Source organism: Cyprinodon variegatus, unplaced genomic scaffold (assembly GCF_000732505.1).
Source record: "Cyprinodon variegatus isolate N-32 unplaced genomic scaffold, C_variegatus-1.0 Scaffold232, whole genome shotgun sequence".
Taxonomy (NCBI): domain Eukaryota; kingdom Metazoa; phylum Chordata; class Actinopteri; order Cyprinodontiformes; family Cyprinodontidae; genus Cyprinodon; species Cyprinodon variegatus.
Window position 1 is genome coordinate 684,561 of NW_015150685.1, and position 11,074 is coordinate 695,634.

At 38.8% G+C, this 11,074-nt stretch overlaps 1 protein-coding gene across 1 annotated transcript in view; it reads right to left on the reverse strand.

Annotated features, from left to right (window-relative positions):
- Window positions 1-3,803, reverse strand: part of zswim8 (zinc finger, SWIM-type containing 8) — a 43,083-nt gene extending 39,280 nt beyond the window's left edge. Inside the window, exon 1 of the mRNA XM_015381380.1 lies at window positions 2,459-3,803. Within this exon, the coding sequence (XP_015236866.1) occupies window positions 2,459-2,636 (178 nt within the window). The 5' untranslated portion in view covers window positions 2,637-3,803. The remainder of the gene's footprint in view (window positions 1-2,458) is intronic.
- Between the last annotated feature and the right edge of the window lie 7,271 nt (window positions 3,804-11,074).

Below are 11,074 nucleotides of genomic sequence, written 5' to 3' on the forward strand. Positions count from 1 at the left end.
ACTTTGGTCCTCGACTTGGGTCCTAGTCCCAGCCTGTTGACCTTTGCCGTATCTCCTCTCCGCTTCTCTAATCCCTTACCCCGTCTGCCTACTTTGAATAATATAAATTAAATTCTACCTTTCCAACTTTACAGGAGGAGTCATCAGGCAGCACTGCAAACACAATTAAAATTAAATGAAGTGTATTTACCCTTACTTTCAGAAGGAAAATAATTGAAATAATGATTTCTGATTGAATTTGTATTTGTATACTTAAAATAAGAGATAATATGCGCTCGAAGTAAGACAAAGGAATTGTTTTTTTCTTATTTTAAATGTAAATTTTCTTGTTCCATTGGAAAAATTTCTCACTTTGCTCCTCAATTTAAGAAAAAAAAAAGACTTATTTAGATCTATATTTTTTCGCAGCGAGGCTGGACTCTCCACACCACGACATATCATGTACCACCAATAGCAAAAACCTGTGGTACATCCGATTGCTCTAAATGAGAAGAATCCTTATGCTGGAGCAATGGATAAACGGATTCCGCAATCACATCAACCATAATCGCTACTAAAATTAGCCTTAAGAAACCTGTTTTGATCTCTACTGATATTGAATCATTTCAATACGGATCAGAGATCAAAGCTGCAATATCTCCAATACTGCATTGGAAATAAAAAGTTTTTTGAAGTCATCCCTTTCTGTGGAAATAAAAGATCAAACTGATTTGGTTAAAACCCCGTGAATCTACCATCACATACATATTAGGGCGATGACGGGGGATTAAATATTAAATTATTATCTGATACTACTGCGAAACCAGACTTAATTCCTTATCTTACTTCTGCAAAGGTCTGAAAATCAGCTACTGTCAAAAAAAGCTCTAAGGTTTTTATTTATATTCGCAAGTATTATATTGGGCTGTTAAAAAAAGTTTCTATTTTTTCTCAGGTTTTTGTTTCCTGATTGTGACCTTGCAACACCTGTTCTTAAGAAAATGTAAATAGCTCTGTTTTGATCAGAAGGAAAACAAAAATGGTGCAACCTTTATATCTACAAATTAGGGCTGCAAACTAATGATTATTTTGCTAATCAATTAATCTTCTGATTACTTTTTCAATTAATCGATTAATATTAAGACAGCAAAAGGTTCCTTAAAGAGGATTTGCTTTGCCAAATTAATGTAGTTGAAACTCAAACTTTTCCACTTGAGGGGTTCTGGATTATAGAGCAGATTGACAGACGAAAAATATTTTTTATCTAAAATGCAAAATGTTTAAATTTTTTTAACAATTTTGGTATAATTGCTGCTCAAGGTGGGTCACTGTTAGCTAAAGGCATTATTTACAGTCTCTAAACGGTTAACGATCAATCGATTACTAAACTAGTAAACCATTATTTCAATAATAAATTAATCTCATAATTGTTTCAGTACTGATACATGTATATGTGTGTGTGGGGATGTACCCGTCTAGCCCTCAAAATGAGGACTATTTTTCCAATTTCACCATCAATTTAAGGACCAGTTGTTGTGAGAACATTTTGCAGGTCCTCACATGCCATTTTGCTAACGGTTGGGTTTAGGGCTAAGGTATCAACTTGGTTACGGCTAGGGTATAAAAAGGGTTGAAAAATGAGTGAAAATCAAAGGAAGTCAATGTGAGTAAACACATGGTCCTCACTATACATAGCAGAACGAAAGTGTGTGTGCGTGTGTCTGGGGGGGCAGGGTTGTATTATGACGGTCACTAACTCATCTGCTGACCCTCAAAAACACAAACTAAAAAAATAACAATCATGGTTAATCTTCCATTGTTGGTGGAGAACAATGGAAATAATCCAATTAAACATTCTTATCAGCCGAGTTTGTCTAACAGGACCAATAATGATGTTAATAAAATGATTATGCTGGTGAAGGTTCTCAGTCATCCAGGTCATAGTCACTACAAAAAGATTTAAAAACAATCCACTGGATTTGGTTTCCGAGTTTAAAGACGTTTCGCTTCCCATCCAGGAAGCTTTTTCAATTCAAAATATTAGAAATAGTGTGGAGTTTGAGGTTTTAAACAGTAGTCCAACAAAGCCTTTTTTTTGTTTTGAAAATATCCCCTTTAATAAACCCCCTTTCAGACACTTAGACGGGTATGGGGCATTGCTGGCTAACAAAGAAGCCAAACGACCCCAAATCCAAAGGGGTGGACCCGTTCGTTCGTTCGTCCATTCCAATTTGCATGTTTTCAAAACAAAAACAAGGCTTTGTTGGGCTAGTGTATAAAACCTCAAACTCAACACTATTTCTGATATTTTGAATTGAAAAAGCTTCCTGGATGGGAAGCGAAACGTCTTCAAACTCTGAAACGAAGCCCAGTGGATTGTATTTATTTTTTTTTATAAAATGACAAAACTCCTCCAATAACAATGTTAATGCAGAGACATCTTCCACACTTAGACACTGATAGGAATGGGTTTCCAGACCTTTAATCTTGACGGTTGGGGAGTTGGGCCCAGCAGACTGTTTCCTCCATCCTCTCCAGTTCTGGCAGAGGCTCTCAGCCTCAGAGATGAAGGAGCACAGGGAGTCCTCCTCAAACCTGTCAGAATCCTCGAAGGAGAACCTCTCCCCGTCCTCCCACTCAGCAAACATTAGTTCCATCTCGTGTTGTGAAAGCTGTAGATCTGGATGAATGTGGCTAGAAGCTGCAGCAGGAGGTCAGTGGCCCACTGGCTACTAGAACTTCCTAATTGGCCCAAAGCGCAGCTAGCTACATGGCAGAAACACTATGCAAGCTGTGCTCAAGCTCAAACAATGCAATATATTTAGAACAATAAAAGTAACCTGTTTGAATTAAAGAGTCTCCTTATGATGAGCAGGGCAGCATTTCACTAACCTGCTGCTCTGGTTTGCTTCAGGGAAAACTGATACAGTTAAAAGGATAAATCAATTCCCCTCCTAAGCAATCAGTCAGGTTGGATTATTATTCTCCCTTCAGTCCTCCAGCAGAGACTAATTAAAAACTCAGGAAGCTGTTTTCCTTCATCCCCCCCTCTGCTCAGCCAATCAGCAGCATTGCTTTGCTAACAGTTTCTGTCAATAATGTGTCAACAGGTGTCAGGACCAGAGACTTTAACATGACATGTTTACCCCTCAGAGCTGCATAAAGCCGCTTTAAACGCTCAGTTTGCAGTTGTTAAATATTAGCGGCTAGCTAACTGTACCAGGCTAGCTCTAAGGCTAACTTCTCTATAAATAATGCAAACATGGATGCCGTAAACTAACCCCAACCAACCCAAAGAGCTTTAGAGACGCGGTGTCTAGTTTGAGACAGTTTGTTTCTGTTTATCTCGGTTCTCTCTACTTCACCCGCAGCTTTAGCTCAGTGTATTAGCACCTAAATGCTAAGCAGCAGTCGGCTAACTGAAGCTAGCTGTTTGTTTACAGGCTCGTGCTGCACACTGTGTACTGCAGCGACCGGAAGCGGCTTTAATGAGCCATTCTTTAATTACACAGGATACAGCTGGGCCATAACTCCTTATTAATCCATTTGGTTCGTGTTAGCAGTTCTTTGTTAATGCTGTTCGGGGCTTTTGTGTCGAATATAATCAGCTGGTATATCCCTCTGTCAGAACTGCTCCATCCAGATTCCTTCACCGTTTCCTCCGGTTATCTTTCCTTTTTAAAAATCGTCCGTCTCCTTCCAATGACACCGACCTCCTTCTGATCTTATGTCTTTAACCAAAGCTTCGAGTCCGAATCCGTCTGCCGGGGGAAGATGGCTCACCTATTTCCCAGCTCTTCCTCCATCAGCTGATCCCAGCTTCCGGCTAAACCCTCTAACCTACATTCAGCCTGGAGATGATGCTGAACTGGAGGCTTTACTCTCTACGGAAGAGGATTAGGGCCACTGAAAAAATAAAAAAATAACTTAACTGATTTTTAAATATTATTTCAGTTTAATATGCGAAAAAATCTTAATCTCAGATTTCAGGCTTTTTTTCGTCATAATTCTAACTTTAATCCCATAATTCTGACTTTAATCCCATATTCTGATTTTAATCTCAGAATTCTGACTTAATCTCAGAATTCTGACCTTTTTCTCAGAATTCAGACTTTAATCTCAAAAATCAGACTTTTTTCTCAGAATTCTAAATTTAATCTCAGAATTCTGACTTTTTTCTCAGAATTCAAGCTTTTTTTCTCAGAATTCAGACTTTAATCAGAATCAGAATCAGACATCCTTTGAAATCCCAGAGGGAAATTACAGTTTCAGTTTTAATCTCAGACTTTTTTCTCAGAATTCTGACTTTAATCTCAGAATGTTGGATCTTAATGTAGATGGGCTCCATGAAGGAAGAGATGTGGGAGCACTCAGCTTCACTGACAAAGATGTGAGTTGTTTGGGAGGGCCAGTGACACCTTGGAGGATGACAGAATTAGGTGACTTTTCGGCGCCCCAGGGATCCCTGGTGGTGATGCTATTTCATTAATGGAAGAGCAAAAGGTGATTAAAACAAGAGAGCTAAAATGTATGTTAGATGTCAGAATTCGGTCAGAATTCTGAGATTCAGAATTGTAAGAAAAAAGTCAGACTTTTTTCTCATATTATAATAAAATAAAATGTAAAAATTATTTTAATTGTTTATTGTTTTAGTTGCTCTAATCCTCTTCTGTAATTCACAGTTAAACCTCCGCCTATAAACACACCTCCAGGAGAGATCAAACGACATGATTTCCAATCCTGCGATCAAAAAGGAAAATTTAACCTATTTCTGATTTGTTTGTTTTACTATCTTCTTCTTTGGTTGCTCTTTATTGATCTTCTTAGGATTTGGTTTTATTGTAATCTTATTTGTTTCTTCTTTATTCGGTCATGGTGAAAAATCTCCATCTCTTTCAATTCCTTGTTTTATATAAACCTGGAGGATGAGCGTAATTATAAATAAATACCCACTTACAGAAATGCTGTCGTAGGCCTATATTTAATATATTTTACTTTGTCATGAACAGTTTTGAGCCTACAAAATACCTTAAACACAGAACATAATCTCACAGTTACCTGAATTAAGCTATTTAATTATTTTGTGAAGAGATTAAAACAGCCGCTCAGTAAGTGGTCAAATTTACAGACTCATTTTAAAGCACCATAATTTTTTATCCTATCAGAATTAATTAGGTTCCGTTGCTAGGCAAACCAAAAGGCTTTATAACTAATGTGATTGGAAACTCATCAGGAGTTTGGTCATTCTGACATGATTGACAGTAAAACAAACCAGTCATCACATCCATCCCAGTTTGTGGCGTTCATAAACAAAACGTTTAACACATGTTTTGCTAAAATATATTATTGAACAATCAGCAAATGGGTATTTTCAACCAAAGGAAAAAGCTTTTGGTTATATTTGTCACATCTGAACATAGAACCGAGAAAACAAGCCGCCAATTTAAAAAAAGTTACTATTTAGTTAAAGGGAATTCTGGGTAGCTGCAATGTAGAGTTTCTCTGATTGTAAAAAGGTTTTAAGAGTCAGCTCTTCACCATCAAAGGTCATAAAGGTACATACTGTCTAACAGAACAGCCTGCATAGATTTATAAGAAAAAAAAACAACTTTGTTGGGAAGTAGCATGCTGCACATAAGAAAAGAGCTACAGATAAAATCTGAGGTGACACAAATATATTTGGAAAAATATAATTTGGAATAACAATTCCAAAATATAAAGAAATAAAATGAATGGTTAAAAAGTACAACTTTTTGTACCTGGGGAGCACTAAGCAGATATTAAAAAAATCCAATAAAAAATATGAATGCTATGCATATGTCTGGATATGCCAAAATCATGTCCACACTTTAAAGTGTATAATTCCTATTCGTTCATGTTGATTTATTTATCTGGTCAAAATGAAACCTTAGAACTTTCAATACATTTATGATCAATTCATATACATTTTTTTTAAATTATTCATAGGCGCAGATTTAGTCCATTTCTGTATTTCTATCCACTCAATTTTCATTTTGGTTTGAGCAATAAATCCTTTCTTCCATTCATAGGCTTAATCCAAATAAATCAGAATCAAGTTTATTGCCAAGTAGGTTTGCGCTTAAAAGGAATTTGACTTGGTGTTGATGGTGCAGACAAATTAGATACATATACAAAATACAGGATCTATGGTTACATACTAGGCTTGTCCCGATCCGATCCACGTATCGGATCGGACGCCGATATTGGCAAAAAAATGCGTATCGGCAAAGCATGTAAAAATGCCGATCCAGTTTAAAAAAAAAAAATCTGGTCCGTATTTTCCAGTTTCGCCGAATGAAACGATCCATTCCACTATTTTGCGGCAGTGTTCCCCGAATCCGGTTCGCATTTTCCAGAACACCTTCAACACACCCACAGGTCTTTTTGGGTCTGTCTCCCGGCCTAACCATTAAAACAGGTGAATTGGAAGATAGCGGGGAAAATGTCAGCCGTGTGGGATTATGTTATCCTGCACGATGTGTAGAGGGAGACTAGGTGTGGAGGAGATTGGGGAGTATAAGGCATTTTTGTGTAATAGTTCACTATTATTTGCACAGATTTTTTTTTTTAGCAGTGTCTTTTTTCAAGAGTAGAGTCCTGATTCTAAGTTAATAGACTATTTTCCACTCTTGTCTGTTTTGCATTTTTATTAAAACTTACAGTAATACTTGCACCTTTAACTGTTTACGGTTTTACTGTTCACTGGGCAATTTCAGATTGCCATTCATAATTTTGTCCAGTTTGTGTTTATCTCTTAATAAACAGGTAAGTTTGTTGTTACCAGAGATGGGAAGTAACGAAGTACAAATACTTTGTTACTGTACTCAAGTAGATTTTTCCGATATTTTTACTTTACTTTACTACTTATTTTTATGGCGACTTTTTACTTCTACTCCTTACATTTTTACACAAATATCTGTACTTTCTACTCCTTACATTTTAAAAAATTGGCTCGTTACTTTAGTTTTGAATCATTTCAATGGAGTTACCGTTATTATTTTTCACGTCATCAATACCAAATTCAATCTAATTGGATGGGAATCTACGTTGCATTTGACGCACCACTACAAGATGAATCGACAGATTCGGCGGTATTCATTCGCGGCAAATCATTGCAGCTTGGTGGCGGTGGCGTTAGCATAGTAGCATGGACGACGAGATGATTGAAAATGAACACAACGAATCTAGTCCTATTGGCAGACATCCATTTAAAATGCAGGCAACGGTATGAAAAAAGTGGTTTCTACTTTTACTTTTATACTTTAAGTAAATTTACAAGCCTGTACTTTGTTACTTTTACTTGAGTAAAGAAGTTTAATCAGTACTTCCACTTTTACCAGAGTATTTTTTACACAAGTATCTGTACTTTTACTCAAGTATGGAAAGTGAGTACTTTTGCCATTATTTATTTATTTATTATTTATTTTTGATTCTGTTGATGGTGGAGAATCCTGCTTCCCAGCAGCAGGTTGAGCCAAACATCCTCTAAATGTTCAGGGTCATCTTTGAGCACCATTTCACTTTTCTTTCACCAGTCCACCACAGTTCTTCCAGCAGTCCACACTTTCTCTGCTCTCTTTTTCTCATCATCTTCTCCTTCTTTCCCATCACCCAGCTTGCCACAGGTTTGCCTGCTGTGTCTAAAAGTAGCAGCAGCAGCAACCCAGACTGACAGCAGCTCATTGGATCATTTGTATTACATGTAGTCTGGAGCCGGACGCACTGGAGGGCTTTACCATATTAACAGGAGAAGCAGCGCAAGTGAAATTAGACACTTTTGTCAGACAACATGCTGTAATTTATAAATGTTTTAAATCAGGTTGGGTCCGGATCTTGATCAACCTGCTGGCTAATCCGGACCCTGGTCCGCTAATCCCTGATCTCTGATATATAGCTATATACTATATACACAGTGGCAGTGTGTTAATGTAACGCATGAGGTCTGGAGATGCTACGTTGGTGTAGCTTCTAGGTCCTGAGCGGGGGAGGGAGAGAGGCAGTGGCAGTGTCACGGGGGTCTCTGGGCTTGTTGATAAGGCTGGTAGCAGATGGGAAGAAACTGTTCCTGAGGCGTGAGGTTTTGTATCCTGATGGACCGCAGCCTCCTGCCAGAGGGCAGTGTTTGAAATAGTTTGCGGCTGGTGTGCGAGGAATCAGGCACAATCTTCCCTGCGTGCCTCAGAGTCCTGGAGGCGTACAGATCCTAGAGAGATGGAAGATTGTCAATTCTGGAGTCACAGAAAGTGATGAGAATAATTGGGCCTGATTTCTTCCTGAAGTCCACAACCACTTCCACTGTTTTTAGAGCGTTGAGCTCCAGGTTGTTCAAATCTGTAATGACACTAAAGCCAGAGCGGAAGTGCTTCTGAGGTCGCCATTATCAGTGGTATCCGATTAATACTAAGACCAGGAATCAATATGTTTCGCTACGTTAGCGCAGAAATAACATCCCTTGCTGCCACTAAGTGCTGTATGGTTTCCCACAGTCCTGTTTCTGACAGGATAAACAGGCACAGACGCACAGCCCACCTCACAGAGTTTAACAACAGTACATTATTTCTTCACTGTACTCTGACTGAGACATGCAAATGTCCTCAACTTTATATGTTCTGGCTCTTTAATGCAGATCTTCATCCCTTTGCTACACCTATGTGACTGTTTTGTAGTTGTTTTCCTGATGGCTGTTGTCCCAAAATGACCAGCGTCATTCACGCGTGTGTCCGCCGGGTGACGATGGAGCTTTAAACCAGGAGCTCTGAAAGCCTTAGGCTTAGACTAGACTTTATTTATCCCTTAGGAGTACTCCTTCAGGGAAATTCTGGAAAGAGAGAAAGAAGTGAGTAGGAAATCTAAGTGATAGAGAAGGGGGAAGATGAATGATTCTGTTATGGTTCTCCCCTTTTGGACTTTGAGTTCTGAGTTATCTATGTGATTCTTTGTTGATGTTTGGTTTATTTTCCTTTTTGTGAAAGAAATGGGAAAGCTCAGGTTTGGTTCCAAAGCTTTGGTTACCAAATGCTGTGTATCCACATGCAAAACCAAGAGTGGCGAAGGAGCCAGCAGTGAAATCCACAACAGTGAAATGTTCACCACTGTAGTTATAAATCAGAACTTCTCTGGAGCAATGCAGTGTCACAGGGGTTACGCGCGGCTCCCATGTACATACACTTTGGGCCTTGATGCAGCCGTCAGAGGCTCAAGACCCAGTTGACCTTCGCCCCATGTCTTCCCCCTCTCTCTGATCCTGCTTCCTGTCTGCTTACTTTCAAAAATAAAAGGCTACAAGAGCATAAAAAAATCTGGAGTTTTCTGTGAAACTGCGCTGCAGCAACCATTCACGGACTGATTGTGACCCAGGTTGAAGAAGTGAAGAAGCCAGTCATAATTGAATAGACATGCAGTCACGTGATTGCTGCCCGTTAACGCCGTCCACCATGATGGCGTGGCAGTAATAACACAGCATAATAAATATAGGGATGCAATACATAATGAGTGGAGAATCTGACAACCCAACATTGTCTAAATATGTTGAACATTTGAATGGAGGTTAAAACAACTTTGCATTGTGTCTCTGATAACTTCAAGGGTAATAGGAGTGCAAATTGAACAAGAACCAAAACTATGGATTCTCAGGGACACAGGCGCTATTAATGTAAGTTATTACAAGAAATACATTTTTCAACTTGCGAGCACTGCAGTGAAGAAATGTATCCTGGTTAACTGGAAATCTGAAAATTCCCCATCAGAAAGACACTGGATCAATGAGCTTGTATCTTACTGCACACCTAAAAAAGATACTGTATAATGTTAGAGGAAAACATGCAAGCTTTGAAAAAATCTGGGCCCCATCATAGACATTCTGCCCTCTCTGGACGCATCTGTCTATGGTGGAGTGAGCCTTTCTGGACAGGCTTCAAATTATCCCTTTGCAGGTTCACCTTATATAACTTCCTCATTAATGTACCTCGATAGAAGTAGTGTGTGTTGAATTATACAGAGATGAATGTGCTCCGATGGATGTGTTGTGTGCAGAAATGAAAGGATTTTAAGAACCATACGAGAAAGGAGGGTGGGGGGTGGGAGGGGAAAAGTTTGTGTTACATCTTCCTTGTATGGTGTGTCTGTAAGACTGTATATAAATAAGTTTGTTTTGTAAAATACAACTTTCAGTATAACTGTAAATGCTTGCTTTACACCATAGATATCTTGTAAAAGCCGTCCTTTGGACATAACTCTGCCCACTTTACATAAGTGTTTGTTGTATTGCCAGTCTTACTTTTCAGGTAAAATATTGAAGGCTTATAAGGCTTATAAAGGGGGTAGTGTTGGCCTAGTGGTTAGAGCAGTCCGCTTGTGCTCTGAGAAGGTTGCAAGTACCCGGTTCGATACCCATAGCCTCCACTCTCGGTTCCTGAGCAAAACCCTGAACTCCACACTGCTCCCAGGTGCCACACAATGCCAGCCCGCTGCTCCCCAATGGGGATGGGTTCAACGCAGAGGTAAATTTCCCCTATGCTAGATTTATAAAGTTCAATTATTATTATTAAAGGTTTGGATGCCAATTGCTATTTTGTGTATACCAAGTAGGTGAAGCTACATGGAGAGAAGCACGGTTGATATTCAGTTCTATTCAATTCAATTCATTACTATTTAAAAATTCTTTATATATTCCAAAAAGATATTAAATGTTGAGGTAACTCATACGCCTTTAGTTTTTTTAAACAGGTGTTTTAGGTGTTGATAGCTGAAGGCTGAAGGAAGGATCTTCTTTAGAAGACTGCCTTGGAAAAGCCTCTGACTGATGACTCTCTGTTGTTGTCTATGCTTACTGTCGTCCATAATTATCTTCACTTCATCAAGAATTTTTTTTTTTTTGTGAAATCATTTTCCAGAGGTTCTAGAGCAGTTCCTAGAACAGAGCTGGCATTCTTTATTAGCTGGTTGAGCTTCTTTCAGTCATTAGCTCTGATGCTGTTACCCCAGCAGATGATGGAGGAAGAGATCAGCCTCTCCACAGTAGACTGATAGAAGATCTGCAGCATCTGAAGGACCTACAGTAGCAGCCATTGAAAAT